The sequence below is a fragment of the Trachurus trachurus genome, assembly GCF_905171665.1.
Source record: "Trachurus trachurus genome assembly, chromosome: 17".
Classification (NCBI taxonomy): domain Eukaryota; kingdom Metazoa; phylum Chordata; class Actinopteri; order Carangiformes; family Carangidae; genus Trachurus; species Trachurus trachurus.
In genome coordinates this window covers 4,162,198-4,181,343 of record NC_139900.1, presented here as the reverse complement: position 1 = coordinate 4,181,343, position 19,146 = coordinate 4,162,198, and the positions used below count along the sequence as shown (strand labels likewise).

At 40.8% G+C, this 19,146-nt stretch overlaps 3 protein-coding genes across 3 annotated transcripts in view; 1 reads left to right on the top strand and 2 right to left on the bottom strand.

The window, feature by feature from the left end:
- The window catches only part of hhla1 (HHLA1 neighbor of OC90), a 34,418-nt gene extending 33,492 nt beyond the window's left edge, over positions 1 to 926 (bottom strand). Inside the window, exons 1-2 of the mRNA XM_083990705.1 lie at positions 810 to 926; positions 17 to 102 (exon numbers count right to left, since the gene is read on the bottom strand). Coding sequence (XP_083846831.1) covers positions 17 to 95 — 79 coding nt within the window. The 5' untranslated portion in view covers positions 96 to 102; positions 810 to 926. The remainder of the gene's footprint in view (positions 1 to 16; positions 103 to 809) is intronic.
- LOC311001062 (tripartite motif-containing protein 16-like) overlaps positions 1 to 19,146 on the top strand; it is a gene marked incomplete at its 3' end in the record, with an annotated part of 113,118 nt that overhangs the window by 9,400 nt on the left and 84,572 nt on the right. The window lies entirely within an intron of this gene.
- The window catches only part of kcnq3 (potassium voltage-gated channel, KQT-like subfamily, member 3), a gene marked incomplete at its 5' end in the record, with an annotated part of 108,750 nt that continues 103,643 nt past the window's right edge, over positions 14,040 to 19,146 (bottom strand). The window contains 6 exons of the mRNA XM_083991992.1: positions 14,040 to 14,976; positions 16,136 to 16,223; positions 16,433 to 16,528; positions 16,610 to 16,741; positions 17,962 to 18,067; positions 18,203 to 18,402. Of these exons, the coding sequence (XP_083848118.1) occupies positions 14,242 to 14,976; positions 16,136 to 16,223; positions 16,433 to 16,528; positions 16,610 to 16,741; positions 17,962 to 18,067; positions 18,203 to 18,402 (1,357 nt within the window). The 3' untranslated portion in view covers positions 14,040 to 14,241. The remainder of the gene's footprint in view (positions 14,977 to 16,135; positions 16,224 to 16,432; positions 16,529 to 16,609; positions 16,742 to 17,961; positions 18,068 to 18,202; positions 18,403 to 19,146) is intronic.

Genomic DNA, 19,146 nt, shown 5'->3' with positions numbered 1-19,146 from the left:
ATATGTTCAGACCTACCTTGGCCGAGGAGGACGAGTAGTAACACAGCAGAAACACAAACAATGAAGCAGGAGCGTGGATAATGTGTGTCTGCCATGGTCCTGCTGAAAAACACAAAAACACAACATGGATCGAAGTTTCTCTTGATTTATCCGCTCGATCTGCAGGTTGACTTTGAGCCCTGGTCAAACTTTTCTTTTCCTCATATGAAACACTTTCATCCATGTGGAAACTGCGTCACGAAGGAAAAAAGTTATACCTTTAAGATTTTACTTCATAATGTCGGATTTTATCCCTGCTCTGTTTTGATGGCTGCAGTAAAAAAAAGCATGTATCATCCATTCATCCAATAGCAGCAGCAAGCATCTGTAAAAATCAACAACTCATCTGGGAAACAATTTGTCATTCGCATGAAATCATGAATTATGTCCACAGAAATGTACAGCGACAGGTTAAACTGTGATGTTTATATATTAATTAAAGAAAGTGTATTATTTGAAGGGTATGAATCATTACATAGATGGAGTAAAATGGGTGTCAAAACAAGAAAAACTAACTCAAGTAACAGAACCGGGCTCTTATCAGTCATACAACTTCTCATTTAGAGTCTGTAATTTAGCTTTCGGGTTTGAAACAGAGATAAAACACGGAGAAGAGTGTCTGAATTTCAAATCTGACACTTGGCAATCCACTCAATCTATTGTTTTCACTCACTCTCACAGTCCAAGGCCTCAAGCTGTGAGATAATTATAATTTTTTTTTACACGCCCTCTGATTCACTGAGTTAAAAAACCAGCAAAACGCAGCTCACCTGCTCCTGGAAACCTCCTGGTAGCGTCGCAGTGCCGCCGACGCCCCGGCAGCATCAAACCTCACCCAGTGTCTCACACACCTACAGTCAGATAAGGATTAAACGATGCCTGTTTTCCCTCCTCTCTGAACAGCAGCAGTTGGCAGCTGAATGGCCAAAAAAAAAGAACACACACACACACACACACACACACACACACACACACACACACACACACACACACACACACACACACACACACACACACACACACATATACACACAAAACACAACAAAACATGGTGTCTGGCTGCAGGCTGGGCACTGATCCCAGACCTAATCCACCTGCTCCACTGCAAAAAATACCCAACTTTAAGGTCATAAACATTGATTTAAATTCAGATGTAATTCATCACTCTGTTGTAACAGTCGGCAAATAGTCTTGTTTCTGCACTTGTACCTACCAGAGAGCACACGACACCATTTCATCTTTGTCCAGAGTAGATGTATTACCCTGAAAAAATAGGACTTTAGGATAGCAGCTAGAGTAAATTGCACACTGAAAAACACTCATTTAAATGCCAAGGCAGTCTAGATGTATGAAAAACAAAAGGCTGTTAAATTTGTTGCTGTTTAAAAATGTAATTTCTCTCTCACAAACCTAATGCCAAATAGGTAAACTAGCACAGTCATGTACTAACTCCACTGACATTTAAAGATTATCCTCACCTTGTCGGAGCAGCTCTACCCCACACAACAAACATATTGAACAAACAACACAAGACACAAACACAACATGGCACAAAGTCAATGATGAAAAACAATGAAAGCACCGACTGAAAGCTCTTTGCTGTTCTTATTTGCTCAAGTTACAACAGAGTGATTTTATCCTGCTGGTTAAAAAAAAAAGAAAAAGAAATCCTGCCACAGTTAGCTGAGTGAGGGAGTGTTATGATAGCTAAATCTGATACAATAAAATGACTAATTTGCTTTATTTTACAGCTTTTACCCTTAAAGCTATGCTAATGTTAGCTAGCCTGAACAGCCTAGCCTGTCAAGTGAATTTAGCTGAGTTTAGGTAACGTATTACATAGAAAAGCTGGTAATACATTTGTGGTTATAGATCAGCACGAATGGCTGTTGAGTTGTGTGGTAACCTACATTGTGCAAATTGTACAATAGCTTGCTAACTGTTGAGTGATACCTTTATTTATCCCCGTAGGGAGACTCAAGTGTCTGAACAGTTAAAACAAAAGAGAGGCAGAAAAAAAAAAGATAATAGGGTTAAAGTGAATAAATAAAAAGACAGCACAAGAGCAGCATAACCAACTTCTGAAGAAAGTATTAGAAAGAGAGCCAAGTCTGTTCACTTCCTAACTAGCTGGCTAACTAGCTCGCTAGCTTAGTTTGCTAACTTAGCTCTCTAGCTTAGCTGGCTAATTAGATTAATTTATTTATACCTTTATTTATCCCCGTAGGGAGACTCAGGCGTCTGAAACAACAAAAGTTAAAACAAAGGAGAGGCAGAAAAAAAAGATAATAGGGTTAAAGTAAATAAATAAAAAGACAACACAAGAGCAGCATAACCAACTTCTGAAGAAAGTATAAGAGCCAAGTCTGTTCACTTCCTAACTAGCTGGCTAACTAGCTCGCTAGCTTAGTTCGCTAATTTAGCTCGCTAGCTTAGCTCATCTATGGCTTAGCTGGCTAATTTAGCTCGCTAGCTTAGTTCTCTAACTTAGCTCGCTATCTTAGCTGGCTAACTAGCTCACTAACTAGTTTTCGGCGGGGAAGCAGCAGTACCCGGATCAAACAGCCGTTGCCCGTTGGTCGTGCACTCACTCACCGGAAATGACGACCGTAGCGTAGCAACAACGGTTAACGTAGGTGACCGCGATGTGGCTGTCATTCATTGTGTCTCACTGGCGTCCAATATCAAATTAAAAGCCTCGGGAACGAGTCAAGCCGCCCGCCACTCGTCGCCGACGATATGTAAGTTAATCTTTCCTCCGTTGCTTTTTTCGAATCCGTCCAAGGTCTCACTCCCCCTCCGTGATGTGTCCAAGATTACAGTCGAATATGAAAATGAACGTCAGGCGACATTGTTTGGTAAGAAGAAGTAGTCCGTCTTGATTCATTACCTTTCCAAATGTTTTCCTACCGAGTTTATGGTCTTATGGTACTCCAACCATGATGTTCATTTTTCTTTTTCTTTTTCTTCATCTTCTTCTTGTATTGAATTTGATTGGCAGCTGCTCCCGCTTAAAACAATAAGAAGTGATAAGGCAGAGTGTGGTTTGGGGGGCGTGGTTACCGCTTGATTGACGCAGGTGATGTTCGATACCACAAATTTCCTTTCCGATCTGATACTGAGTAAAATTCAGGCTGGTATCGGCGATACCGATTCGATACCGATACTTTGTGCAAATGTGCCTGGTAAATGTAATAAAATAAAATAAAAAGTACTGTATTTCAAGTCATAGCTTCCTATCCTAAGGATGCAAGACTTCAGAGTAATATATTTACTTTAAACTCTGAACTAGCCTATATTGAGGTAGTGGCCTCGTTTAGAATAGCCTATAGCCGAAAATAGTGTTTCAAACACACAAAAAAAGAACATAAGTAAAATAATAAAACCATAAATTAAATTTAAAAATGATAAACAAACATAATATTTATATAGGCCTATTAATGTATTTATTTATAATATTGTTTATTAGTTTCCCACAGATATTACAGACTTCATCTTCACTGTTTGTGGCGCTGAAATAGCTCCACACTTGACTCCTCTCCACTCCGCCATTGACTCTACACAGACTGACTTTGTGAGCAGCTTACGCGTTACGCACTTACCCAGGTGGAAGAAAAAGTAGTTCCTACCAACTGCGTGTCATTTAGACAAGATCTCAATAGTTTAGTCACTTTCCACTGTGTTCCTGTTAATGATATGCATTACCACAAATGATTGAAGTATCAAAAGTATCGATATTTTCATTTGAGTATCAATTCTAGAGCATACAGACCTGGTATCGGAAGTATCGATATTTCAGTATCGATCTGCACATCACTAATTGACGCCATGAGACTTGACAGTGCATCAAAACAGTGAGTTCAGGAAACTGATCCTTTTCTGGGTCCTAAACTCCTTTATAACAACTACTTATTGTACACGTGTTATTAATTTTACATTATGTATGTTTTTGTTGTTGTTCTGTTTGCACTATGTGTTTGTACCAGCTGCTGCTGTAACAACATAAAGTAGGCTATATCTAACTTTATCTTAATCTTAACTTAAGCAGTTTGTTTTAATAACACCATGCCGTTGTGACCTCTATCAGGTCGGCGTTCAACACTCAAGGGGATTCTTTCTTTCTGAAGGTTTATTGTTAGTGGTCCAAACATTTCATGGTATTTCTTCGTTAAAAAAGGTTTTTCTATTTATATCTATTTAAATCTCTTGCTTTCGTTCAGTCTGCTGTCCGACTGCTGAACAAAACTATCTGTGTATTTCTTTTTTTTTACCCAGAGACTTAGAGATATACTACTTTTAATGGTGATATTTATTAGAATTCCTATTTTTTAATCACGTATTATTCATTTTCTTACATGTAACTAGCAGACTTTGCACACAGCTGCCAGTGCCAACCCTCCTTTTCTTTCCTGGTTTCTCTGTTATGTTATGTGTTTGTGCTATGAGCATGTGGTGTGCGAGCCACCAAATGGAATTGCCCTTTAAGGGATTAATATAAAGTGGTCTTGAGTCTTGAGTCTTGAGCTTCCCCCTTTGAGTGTTGAATGCTGACCTGTTAAAGACTGACTGTTACAGTGTGATTAACTGCGGTATCAATTGGCCTGTCACATGTTAAATATAACAATAATAATAATAACCACATGTGTCACTGACAGGGCAGAGCTTATGACTTATTTAAAGGAAAGAATTTAACTGAGAATGCCAGACATTTTTTACAGCGGCAGCTAAATGGCTGTAATAAGCCGCTGGAGTGTCATACGAGCCGTGGGGAAGATCAGTGAATGAGAGGAGTGAATGTGAGTCTTTAATGACAAGGGATTGGTGGGCACTTTGGTCGCCTTGGCAGACACATTCAGGCACATTCAGGCACACAGCAGTAATTGGCCGAGGAGGAAACAGGGCTGCTGAGGGCCTGGGAACAGCTGCCCCCCGGGAACACATACACTGACTTTTAGCTAATAATTATGACAAAAAAGGGATGGAATTAAATAAAAAATTAGCTGAGGAGGGATGAAATAGCTGGCACCTACAGTACAGACACTGTGGCTGCCTTCATTCTCAAGCTCATTAAGGAGAATATGGAAAAACAGCAGTATATTATAAAGAAGTCAGACTTGGAAATGCAAATTAATTAGTCTTTGTTTCAACTACTTGAAACAGCAGGTAATGGGTCAACACAGGTGACTTTTTGTCTCCAGTGTGAATGGAAAAAAGACACTCATACAAATGCAAAATTGTGAATTTAATGTAATAAGACTCAGAAACAACTAAGAACAGAATAGGAAATAATAACTATAAAGCTGCTGCCCAGGTGGTAGTGGGGTCAGGGGCAACCTCAATGAAACTCCTGGTTTCATAACCAATTATAACAGCATGAATAATTTATGTGTGCAGTTTATTTTTTCACTAGAAGAACTGCAGTCGATCAGAGCTGCTGCAATTTAGTAAAATTACGACTTCCTTTATTATGAGCTTCAATTGAAACTCAATTCAGGTTGTCTATTTTGTTCCGTATTAATATTCATATAAGTAGCCTACACTTTGTCCAAAATTAACAAGTTTAGACGACTAAAACAACGACATTTCCCTATTAGTCCACAGTATTAATATTACTTTTTACTTCTCAGAGCTTCTTTTCCTGTTTATCCTCTGTGGGAAATTAAAATAAAAGGGTTTGTTAAGTATTCAGCCATACACAAAGATTTTCAATTCAATACTTTATTAATAACTGGTGCAATTGAAAAGACAAAAAATAAAAAAATCAAGTAAGAATACATTTGCATATTATATCATCAAAACAAAAAATATTAAAAGTGGTCTACTACAGAATAGAAATGGCAAGTTTATTTTATTTTATCTTTTTTTCAAACTGGAATGAGAAAAATGATGCACAGCTCTGAAGGCCACTAGTGTAAAGTTGTCCAAACTTCCCTTAAATGAAACTTAAGAACAACAAAACTGTTTCTGACCCCAAATTAAAGAAAAGCTGCTGTCAGTGAACTCACATGAAGCCATCTGTAATATCTGTGAATCTTGTAACAGCCGCATTTACACAGAAATGAAAACATGATTTGAATATAAAGCCATGTCAGAGGTCTATAGATCTACTGGGTCTACAGTAGTTTCTGTTTTGGTGTTTTGGCACATTTTTCAAACAGCTTCCCACAGTGTAACGAGCTGAGGTGAAACTGAAACGTTTGTGTTTTAAAATTATAATTTGTGATAAAAATAAATAATATTTAATATCACTGTTTACTATACAATTTCAATAGTTTAACAAACACTGAACCAGCTGACTGTTGTGGGTTGGATGTTCTCGACAGGTTGAGGTAAAGTGACAAGCTATAAGAAAATGCACGAAGGCCGAGTTAAAAACTTTCAAAGATTCAGAAACGCATTAATTAGGCTAGGCTATGTTAATTTGAAAGCATACGTGTGGTCGTGTCACAGTGTTAAAATCACAAAGACTTAAAAATTCACACAACATGGGCGGCAGTGGTAATCCAGAGTTAGCAAAAAAAAGTTGTCTTACGCGTCTTACAGTAGCCACCTTTTATATACCGTATTTTCCAGACTAGGCTATATGTCGCACCAGAGTATTAGTCGCATCTGTCAAAAAAAAAAACGTCATGAAGAGGAAAAAAACATATAGGCCTACAGTATAAGTTGCATTTATTTTTGAAACATTTAATTAATAGCCGGGAAAAGTCGCTAGATTTGTCGCTAGTCGCTTTTTACCCCCAAAAAAAAGTAGCCAAGAGGGTTTGGAAAGTCGCCAAGTTGGCAACACTGTACGGCGTCATACTGTAGATGACATAGCGTATATTTTTGATATATAAGTCGCTTCTAAATATAGGTCGCATGGCTAGCCAAACTACCAAAAAAAAGCGCGACTTATAGTCCGGAAAATACGGTAGTTTATTCTAACAGTGAATGTTAGTGGAATCCACCTGTCATCAGATAGTTTGCGTAATTCGCCGTTTTCCACTCAACCTCTGTCATGGCGGCAGTTGTGTTTGTGGCAAGATTTTAATGCAGTTGACTTATGTTTATTGAGGAATGTTTTACTCTTTAAGCTACATGCTAAACGTTTCTGGAAATTTATATTTTTGAATATTAGTGGAAAAGAAATTTAAGGTCTTACAGTGCGTTCACACCGGCACGAGTGAAATATTCACCTCGCTTGAGTTTTCCCGCTGAAATATTTGTTTTTACTCGCGGCATTCGCGCGAATATTTTGCTTGAGTTCAATATTTTTGAAGTTGCATTGAATTTCGTGTGTTCGCTTCATTCGTGTCGCGCCATTCGCGTCTTTACATTGACTTTGTATGTAATCTTATCGCGCGAAAAATTCGCCTAGCACCCAGTGTGAACTCACTGTTAGGGTCATGTTTGTTTGTTTTTTACCTCCATTTAAATAGAGTAAAAAAAAAGAATATTTTCTTTCTGTGTCTGAGGATAAAGTTGAAATTCATATTTGTATTCATGTGTAAATGCAGCTTTTCGCACAGATATTAGCCATAAAGCAGCCATGTTTTGACAACCGTATAGCAAGATAAAGCATGGCCAAAATAGAAATAAATAAATCAATAAATCAAAATATATTACAATGAAGAAAAAATTTGTTGAAACTGTAGAAGGCCAAGGCACAAATAATTTGTAGCAATCAAAATGTCCATAAAATTACAGGTTATGTAGAATGTGTGGATCAGTGCATTGCTTGGTATGCAGTTACAGTGAATACAACCATAGTCAACAGAATAAATCACAGCAAGCACTATTGCCCTCTTGACTACACACAGATGCCATAAAGTGCTCCTTTTCATTCAGAATCGATGCACAGACGACTTCACACACACACACACACTCTCTCACACACACTCTCTCACGCACACACACAAAATAAATGACACACACATGAAAGAGGGCAGAGATGTGTTGAAAATGCTTGTTTTCGAGCACACAACGATTCATACGAGGACCAGATTATGGCTTTGAGAGACTGCAAAGATTTCGATTTTTTTAGCCGTCTTTAGAAAAATTGGACTTTATTTTAAAAAATAGCTTTATTGATGTGTGTGTTTGTGTTTGTATGTGTGTGTGGCTGTAGTGTAATAAGTGTATTCAGCTTTTTCTTGTCTTTTCTTTTTCTTTTTTTCTTTCATGAGTCATTTTCCCGCAGTCTGACTGAACTGCTGCTGCTGCTGCATCTCGAGTGTCGCCTCTACATTCAGAAGAGAAACCGCCTGCAAAGACTGCAGGAGGATAAAAAGAGTGAATGGTGTCATCCAGCAAGTGTTTCCTGTGTCGTCGTCCACCACAAGTGAGTGAGTGAGTGAGTCACCAACACCACCGCTGCTGCTGCTGCTGCTGCTGAGGGGAAACATGTGAAATTAACGGCATATTGCAGTTTTGTTGATGTTTTCCTGTTTTGTTTTTTACATTAAAGACCAGGGTTAGCAGTTAGCAGTTAGCACCGTAACCCCTTGACAACACATACAACAAGAGACCAAATGAATCTTACAACAAGGTTTAAAGACAATTAGTACAGAAAACACCACCCGGGGACAATACTAATAAAAGTAGGCTAATCCAATAGTGATGATCTCTCTGTCTGCTCTGGTAATCCAAACCAAAGAATATCATTTAAAATGAAGAAACCAGATCTGTTATAGAAGATTATGTGGGTTTTGTTTTGGAAAATATCAAAGGTGAAAAGAAAAAAACATCAAAACGCTGATTGTCAAATTAACAGTTAAAGGGTTTTTTCTCTCTCCGATAAACAAGGCTAAAAGTGTGCGCGTTAACATTTCTGTGAAGGGTCAAAGGGGAGAGTGCGTGGAGTTGTGCGTTTAAATGAAAACACAAGGACATTTTTTACGTAATCTTCATCCTCACTCACTTAACATATGACACAGAAATGACAGAAATGCTCATCATCAGTATAGTATCATCACACACTGTGGCATGATGGGAAATAATTAAATCCTCCAGTGACATCATCAGTTGATTAAAACCTCTTGGACAAGAGCAGGAAACAAAAACAGCTTCACTGAACTGGATCTGTTGGTCATTTCACTGGTTAATGTTGTAAATATTATCATAAAAAGGCAGAAAACTGAAGTCAGTGCTGATTTAATTTGCATTTAATCACTTGTAGTTTGAGGAAAAAAGTAATTATTATTTAATATAATGGATTTAGACTGTATAATAATAATAATAATTGGAGATGTTCAGCTCCACGACCAACTTTACTTCTGTCGCTTCATAGATCATCAATCATCAACCCTGACATTAAAACTTTAGCACACAAAAAACACAAAAAAAATCAATCAATCAATCAAAGCAGATCCAGTCCAATGAAACTCCATTTCATGTGAGAATAACCAGATTTCGGTGTTTTCAGTTTTCAGAGACCAGATGTATTGTATCGTATCGTATCTGGACACGAGTGAAATATGTCACAATATCTGGACTCTTGTCAACTTTACTTCCTGCTCGTACTCAGAGGTTTGATTTGACGACGTCAGTGGAGAAAATAAATGTGCAAAATAGGATTTTGAGTTGACACGTGAGTGACCACAGATTAGCACGAAGCTGTCGTCACTTTAAAACAATACAGTGTGATGTCTGGAAACATTCATGAATCACACACAAGAAGTCGTTTAATTCACAAAACCCACGTGGACGGGAAAATTAAATTTAATCAGAATTATTTCGCCACTGTCAAAAGTGATGCTAGCACTCACCTATATTTAGTTTATAATACTTGTTGTGATTAAACACGTTGATTTGTATTGGAAATTTGGGATAAAGTGACATTTTTATGTCTGATTAGAGCCGAGTAAAATAATCATTCGCAACTTGAACTTAGTTTTTATTCTTCTGAGTTCCTTAGAATAATCATTTCAGGTTTATATATATAATAAATTATAAAATATATTACCATGTTTGCTAGCATCACTTTTTTCAGTGTGTCTTTGTGTCTTGGAAGACAATTTATTCTGTTCCACAATTTACAAAAAAATTATTAAAATGTTAGTTTTTAACAGTAATTTGCCATGTAACCATAAATATAACAACATTGTTGTCGTTGTGTTGTTATTTCCAGTGAATTTCTTGCCTGTAGATTTAAACAGGAAGCAATTTTGAATGGAAGCAAATGGAAATGTGCAGTAACTCACAGAAAGGAGAGTTTCTGTGGATGTAACAAAAACACTGGTGTCAAAGGAAAACAGACGTTAAAACCTGAAGGCCGAGCAACTTCACTGTCAACTGATATTAAATTAGAAACAAAACAAAACAGATAAAACAGCTCAACTTTGTGCGGATAAAATAAATAAATAAATATAATAACGAGAAGTGAAACGTTACAACCTTTACATTTCTGTGCAGCTGAAATCATGTGGAGTCTGAATGAGCCAAAAGCATCACCAAAGCTACAAAACAGTAATTCTTCTTTTTTTTTTTTACAAAAGCAAAGACTGTACCGTGAGCTAGTTTTTCAAAAAAGAGAGACAAATCACTACGAAAGGAAACAAAGAGTTCACATTCAGAAATCCTGCGTGGTCGCGTTTGGTGTGTTGTGTTGTGAGATGAGGTGGCACTGAAACACTAAATACAGAATGAGGATGTGGAGTTCATTCTGGACGATGTTTCTCGCTTCAGAGGCACGATGAACGAACGGACGGACGGACGGACAGGGATATATCATCATGTCATGACCTTTATAATCTATATGTGGTGACGCCTGGTGTCTGCAGTCGCACGGTCATTCGTTAGAATATAATTGAATGGGTTTCAGTAGCGGAGGATACTGGAAGTAATAAGAGTAATTGGAATATAATTTGTTAAATAGATAATAAGAACAATATAAGTCAAGTAAATAAGTGTTTGGTTTTCACCTTGTTGATTTCACAGGCTGCTGCTGCTGCTTCCACACCAGGCTTTAGTCTGATCCGCACACAAAAGTTGGAGCGCCCTTTCCTAGGTGAGTACACCTGTATGTTAAAGAGCTCAGGTCAGGTGTCCCGCCCACTTTAAGGAAGGATTTAAGGGGATAGTTGAACATTTTGGCAAATTGGCCCATTGCCATAATCCCTATAGTCATAGCAGTAGGTTCGGTACCTTTAATTGTCGGTGCAAGCTGTTTTTAGAACGGCGGAGCAGAGCCGTGAGCTGCTCAGAGCTACGCTACGGAGGCTCATTATGGGATTTCTTGGTGTTTCCCTCATCAAACTCATCAAATACACAATCCAACAACTCCACAACGCTCTGGTGGACAAGTTGTGACCTGCACATTCTCCACGCTATGAGATAATAACACAACGTTACCACACAGAGTTGTTTTAGAGGGAAATGCAGAGACTGTTGATGAAAAACTGTCCCTGAAGGCAACGTGCATCAGCGGTTTTGCATGAATTTCCCTCTAAAACAACTCTGTCTGGTAACGTTGTGTTATTATCTCATAGCGTGGTGAATGTGCAGGTCACAACTTGTCCGCCAGAGCGTTTTGGAGTTGTTGGATTGTGTATTTGATGAGTTTGATGAGGGAAACCAAGAAATCCCATTAGCCTCCGTAGCGTAGCTCTGAGCAGCTCACGGCTCTGCTCCGCCGTTCTAAAAATAGCTTGCACCGACAATTAAAGATAACGAACCCACTGCTATGACTATAGGGATTATGGCAATGGGCCAATTTGCCAAAATGTTGAACTATCCCTTTAATGTTTTTTGATCTGATTGGTGAGGAAATGTTAAAATACTGATTGAAAATGTGATTGTGTAAACAAAGCTTCAGTAAAAACCACTCTAAATCAGATCTGTGATGAAAACACAGCAAACAGACTAATATCTCACATATGCGTTAACATGATACGTCAACCGAGAAAAAAAACAGTTCAGGCGGTGTCAGAATAATTGGAAAAAATTAGTTTCTATTGGGAAAAAATTCCCGTAAACGTCCCTTCAAGTCAGAACTTTAACTTTACAAAGCTGTGAAAAGTTTGGCACATGACTTACAGTATATTCACAGGAAATGTTTGGTCAATGATGATTAAAACTTTTCATTTACAATTTAAATTCATGTATTGACTTAAATTTGTAACTGACCATAGATCACATGGAAAAGTTACGAACATAGAGTGTTTTTTTTTTTAATTGCGGTGTGCGTCCATGTTGATTTCCAGCACTTGAACGCACCACAGGTGAAACCCGGTGTGGAAGCCTCGTCTGTGAAGTCACCTGCCTCCGAAGGTGCTTGAACATGCTATAACTGTGTAATAATTCATGAGTGTAAATACAGTTGGTTGTCAGAGATTACATTCAGTATCTGTGTCGTCCTAACTCTAGAGTAGTAAATGCTGTTTCAGGCCTATACGTGATCCTCTGGAAAGCTTTTTTTTTTGTTCGTTTTGTTTTTGTCGCAGTAAGTGGCGTTCACACTCGCTTGTTTGTTTTTTTTAAACAATTATTATTATAAACCGACATCAGAAATCATCTCCACCGGTCGTCCACACATTACTCTGGCCTTTCTAAAAAAAATAATAGAAGTTGTGCTGTTACGTTCCTTGTGTGAGTTTGTGTTTGTAACATTACAGCCTCTTCTAGTGCAGCAGTGAATTAATTTAGATTGAAAATAGCACATTATGAAGTTGAATTAAACTTTAATCTTAATTTTTCATACATAGCCTATATCTTGAGTTTATTTTCCTGCTGCTTCCATTTATAAACAGTATAATTAACAGATTAGATATCCAACTCCTGAAGGGAAATCAAAGGATTAGATATTATAAATTTGACTTTACTCATCAGGTTTCATTGCAAACGTGCAGAATTCAGTTGTTTCCAGAGACGAAGCTGTGGATCAAACTTCAGCTAATAATCAAAAGAAGCTGCTGTTACGCCATCAGATCTGTGATAAGATGTCGAGCTGCGGAGAGAAAGAGCACAGTTCATGTGTCGACTCCATCAGATACTTTACAGGAGTGAATGTATCTTTGCTGTAGAAATGCACTAAGAGTTTTGATGGACATCGTTGTTCATTGTTGCCCTCTGTGCATTTTACCCGTGATCTGTGTGAGAGGAAAAACAACCAGTAATTTACCGATTTATTAAAAGTCTTATGATTTTTAACTGAACTCAGCTCAGAAACGTTGTGGAAACCGAAGGACGGACGGGTGTTTTATATCCCTGAATTCATGTGCCAACAAAGCAGCAGAGATTATTTAGTGTTTCAAATTCTGTCGAATTTTTCTGTATCTTGTATTTTTTATTTTTTTTTATGGTTTGTGATATGCAACTAAAAGAGCACGGTGGTGTGAAAACAAACGACGTGACGGGATCTCGAGTCTGATCCCGGAAGAGTTTACAGCACAACGTGAGAAAAAGCAGAAATGGTGAAACACGACTGCCAGCAACTAACCAGTGTTTTGTTACCCAAGTCCTCCTCTTTCTCTCTCTCTCTCACACACACACACACACACACACACACACTCTCTCTCTCACATATACACACTCAGAAACACACTCGCCTAACGACAAACAGAACAAAGAGACAGGAGACTTTTGGTTCCAGTGTCACCCTCCGACCGTCACGTCTACAATGGTGCATCATCATGCAGACCATGCAAAAAACAATGAAAATGTATTCATATAAAAAAATAAGTGTTACAAAATGGCATAGCAAGTATATGTATCCATTCAATCTCTTTTTCCGTTTCCTGATATCCTGAACTTTGCAGTGTCTACACTAAAAATCGCATGCGTTACATGCAGTGCGGTTGGCTTTGCAGCGATAAAGCTTTTGGGTGTATATAGTTATGTATATTAATGTTCTTTTTTGTTTTAGCTAATTTTTGCGAAGAGTTTTGCGCTGTACAGAGTTTTACTTTACAAACGTCTGGTTTCCCTTTTTTTTTTTTTTTTTATCTCGGGGCAGTTTCGGTGCCATGGCTCCCTAGTCTGGACAGCGGTCGGTCGGTACGTTGTTGTGGCCTCTGGCGGTCGCCGATGACCTTCCTTGTGACCTCGCAGCATCAGGGCGGATCAGAATTAGAGCCGCCCGCCTTCGCTCCAAATGGTTCAGTCCAGAGATGTGGCTTTGACCCAAAACTGGTTTGGGTTTTTAGAGGCATGGGTTGGATTTTTAAGGTCTTCACTCAAGAGTCGTGGATTTCCGTGCGGTCACACATGACACGCCTCAGCTCAGGGCGGCGTGTTCCAAATGGCGTCGCCAAACCCCTCCCCCGTGGAGGAGAGCGGCATGGGCCCCCCGCCGCTGGGAGTAAAGGGGTCCGTGTCCGTGTCCGTCTCCCCCTCCGCCAAGTAGCTCGGCCTGGCTCTCGTCCAGCTGCCGTCCCCCCCGGTCGTCAGCCTCGCCCCCGCCGACAGGTCATCCCCCTCCTCCCGCTCCCCGGAGATGCTGAAGCCGCTGGGCGAGCGCTCCAGCTCCTCGTGGTTCACCGACAGCATTGAGAGAGGGGAGTCGGCCCCCCGCCCCCCCCCTGTGGTCCTGCCCAGCCCCCCAAGCCCCAGCCCCGCCGACGAGTCCTGCAGCGAGCTGATGGGCAACACCGTGGGGCGCTCCGTGTAGGTGGGGATGGCGGCTGACGACGACGGGTGGCGCTGGTAGAGATGTGGCGGCAGCGGTTGATGATCCCCCCCCACCTCGCCACCTCCTCTCCCACCTCCACCTCCACTGCTGCCCCCTCCCCGGCCGTCGAATGGATTCACCTTGCTGACGACGGGCATCTGGTACGACATGTGCGGGAACGCCTCGGCGTAGTTGAAGAAGACCCGTCTGATCTCGCCGTTGTTGCCCGCGGGACCACAGGTCTCCAGGGTCATGTGGGCGCCGCCGGCAGAGTCCACCTGCAGGTGCTCGGTGTGCTGGATGTGCATGTCCACCAGGAAGTCCAACTTCTTCTCCATGTCCTCCACCTGGGACGGAGACACATTCACACCAACAGAACAGACTGATGATCAATCTTATTCCTGTACAACCTACTCAATGCAATTAAAGCAACATTGCGGAGTTTCAGCTGTAATAGCATTTTTACCTCCTTTGTGGGATACTTTCTATTGTAATTATATTGTAATCAAGTTCTTTTGCATTTAAACCACCTAAGACACCTAACTTTCTGCTTTCCCAGACTTCCTTCTGTAATTTGTGAATTCAAGTTCCTTTACAATTAACCATCTGTGATGCCCAACTTCCCACTTCCTAATTCACACTCAAACCCCTTTGTATTTTAAATTGTATCTCTTAACTCCATACCTCGGGAGACCGGTGACGATACCTTCAAAGGCGAAGGTGTGAAAAGACAATCAGGGAAGGGGCCGGCCAAAGGACACAAACACACCCCAGAAGTGGACCTTCCCTCAGCTATAAATGTATAGGTTTTCCCCATGTTCGGGGTCTTTCTTCATCTTGAATCGCTCACATGTTGATTGACCTTTTCTTTGCAAAGGAAATAAAACTTTGTCGGCCGGCGAGTCTCTATTTCATTCTTCACCAGCAACAGAGAATTTCCACGACACAGCTCAGTGCTTCCACCATCTGGTTGAGAAGCGCTATCGTCTGTCAAGTAGCTTTCAGGTTAGCTATACGCTCTCTGTTTTGCTGCTGGCTCACTCCAGGCTACAGTCAGGTAAGCATGTGACGTATGCCGTAAAGCAGGTTGCACTCTACGGCTCTACGCAGAGGGGAGAGGGGCGGTGTTCCTAACCGCACAGGGAAGTTACATAGTGCAGTTTCAGCCGACGCGACCCGGCTCGAGATGCGGCGGCAGCACCATTCATCCTATTAACCATTTTTCTACCATTGCAATGAGTCTGGAAACATTATTTCAAGGCCGATAAACTCTGCAATGTTGCTTTAAGTGTGAGAGTGAGTACAAACTGCTAGTTAGCTAACAACTGTACCTACTGCCATTTTTGACTCTGGCATCAAAAAGGGGAGTACGTAATCAACCTCTAAAAGTTCAACATGTGGTACCAAACCAGTATACCCAGATCTCATTTAGAGATTCACTCACATGTATGAGTTAATGCTGGAGAACTCTTACTTAAATTAAGTATCTACTCCAAAGTTACTCACCTGTCTCTCCACCCTGACAAATCTACCCATCATGCTTTGGTCCTCGGTGTCTGGTATGGAGGAGGCTTTGGCTAGGAAGGACTCGTGCCTGAAACACAAGGACACTGAGTAGACATGGACTGCACAGACGTTTGTCAGGAGGGAAATGAGCAACAGATTCACCATAGTTGTTCCAATGCAACTAGGTAAAGATTGATTAAAGATCAATCCAGAGCTTCGAGCCTTGACAAAGCCTTTGGTACATAAATATTTGTCTAATTTGTCAATGTACTCTTTGATACTTGGCAGTGACAGTACCTGGGAGACTGGTTGGGCGGGTAGGTGAAAGGCGTTTTCTGAGTTTTCTTGTGTTTCGGCGTGAGGGGGGGTCCAGGGGCAAGAATCATGTCGATCCTTAAGGACGGAGAAACAGCATGAGCTTGAGAAGGAGGAACTACTTACTACACAAACCTCGGCTGTGATATGGCTGCTGACCTTGTCTGGAGGTATTTTATTCTACAGAGCATGTCCAGGTGTCCAGCAGAGTACTGCTCGATCACGTCTTTGACATCATAAGGCCTCAGAGTTTCCTTAAACCGCTTCTTGTTCAGGAGGAATTGCATGATCCTGTAAAGACAAAGGGATCAGATTCAACAGTGAGAACATTTAAGACTGTTATCCCTCCTGATCGATGTCCTTTAGACTCTGCAGGCCAACTTTCAGCAGCTGGATTTACTATTGTTGTACATGTACAGTTTTAGACAGCAACATTACAGGCATGCTAACCTTTATTCTCAATCCAGGGCTTATCCAAATATCTGAGCAATTAACTTTCAGGACACCCTAAGTTCGGTGTCTATTTGTTTGATCAAAGTCTCAGTAGAAACATCTCTGCATCTATACATTTTGTAACTGTTGACCCACATCCATCGGCCTCTCCAGGGAGATATCAGGATGTTCCCAGGCTATACGTGTTGCGTAATTCCCAATTTCCTCGGTCTGCAAGGATCTCAACCATGAGGCATCCAAATCAGGTGACTGGACCACCTGTACTGACTCCTTTAGACTTATAGGAGTAGTTCCAAGCTCCTTGTAGATATCTGAACTCTTCACACTATCGATAAGTATGAGGTCAGCGACTCATTTCAGATGTTTGTATCTGTGATCTGTCCTTTATTACGTCATCATCCAACAATCAGGGTTGGGACATAGATCAACTGTAAAATAAAGACAGCAACAGACCGGTAAAATCCAAATTTTGACCACGCCAACACCTTCGTCTTTAACAATGGACATTGACTTTGCTGGAGTTCGCTGTCCTACTCAGAAATACCTTGACTTTGACACTTCCCATGCCTCTCAAGGTTGAGACCAGCCCGCCACCCACTGAGCTCCTTCTTTTGTCCGACACAAAGACACAAAGTGGCTGCTGCTCGTGCTTCAGTTTTGGGTGGAAAGTTTTGGGTCCTGAAATTCAAACCTTCCAGGTCTGAGCATCCCATTCACGGACCATTCATTGCCGGAATAATGGTATGGAAGGAAGCAGCACTTTCACAGGGCTGATCACTCATCTCACAGGCCCTCGCGCTAGATTGAATTCCTGCATTATGTCACCTGTGTGGCCTATAGATTTACCATCATGCTGTCAGCATATGTGAGATTGTGCAGCTCTCACACTGTTGGCTACACACCGCATCGACGGGGGCTGAGTATCAAACAGGACGTCAGATGCTTCAACAGCTTAATATAAAACCTGCTGCTTTGGACCATTGGTGTATGGAAATGCTTGAAAATGCTGTTTCATTGTGACTTTGGCCAATAAGAATGGATCATCACAAGTTCCTGACCTTACTGCCCTGATGACCAGTTTCAGTGTGGGGATCATCTCCTCCATGAGGATGTCAGGAGGGAAGCCCCGCTCCTCTAAGGCTGGATCAGCCAGAGCTCCGGCATCTGGTAGAGACACAAAACCACAGAGCACTGATGAAACCAGAGACAATTAATAACCACATGCTTTTGTTTCACTGTTTGGTTGTAAATGGCCATGTGAGACAAAACCTTTAATCTTTCATGCTTTCCTTCGTATACCTTCAGAGCTCTGGCGGAGTGTGTAGGCCTTCATGCGGAAGGCGGTGCGAAAGCGTTCCCGGTTACTGAAGCCTGCAGGTTTGGGATCCTTAGACGGGCTTTCCTCGATGGACTCTGCGTTACCTGTGAGCTTCTTACCCGACCCAATCGATGACCTGGCGTTAGGAAGGCGAACACGCTCAAGTAAACTCATTTTCTGGCTGAAATGGGAGAGAAAAGAGAAAAAACAAGAAGTTGACTGAATGTTTAGGACAAAGTCTTTGGATGCAGTTTGTCAAAACCCTCTCAGCTCAGAAACCCATTTAGCCCATATTAGTACATCAGACCACACCTGATGACGGTCTACAGCTGAAATTCATGTCAAATTTAATGGTTTGCAAGAACTTTGTTGAAGATAAAAGTACTGATCTGCTTTTTAAACACTATTTTCCAATATGAAATGTAATTAAGACCTAAAATAAAGTCTACAAATGTCTGTGTGTGATGCTGGCGATGGCCGGTACACTGTGTGGAGTGTATGCATGGTCTGTGCAACTGTTCATGCATCCATTTTAGATGATATCTACATCTTTATTGGGGTCTTTTGTCTATCTGAACAGATGAGGTGTTAATCTTTAAAAAAAATAGCTGCAAAGAAAAATCTGTCTAGTTTCAGCTACATCTTTTTCCTCCATTGGATTTTCTTCTCACAGAGGAGTGAGAGTCTTCATGGTCGACTGCCTCAGTGCAACAATGCTGCTCTCCTGGCAGAAGGAAGCCTCAAAGAGCTGTGAGGAGATTGGTCTCCTTTATTGTCCAGCGGCTGACAATATTTGGCAGCACAAAGACAAGAGCTCCCTGGGTAAAATAAGACTCCTGTGTGCCTTGGAAGAGGCAGAGAAGGCGGGGTAACCGGAGCCGACAACTGCCCGAACAAGGCCTCTGAAACGTGGAGCGTTCTCAGC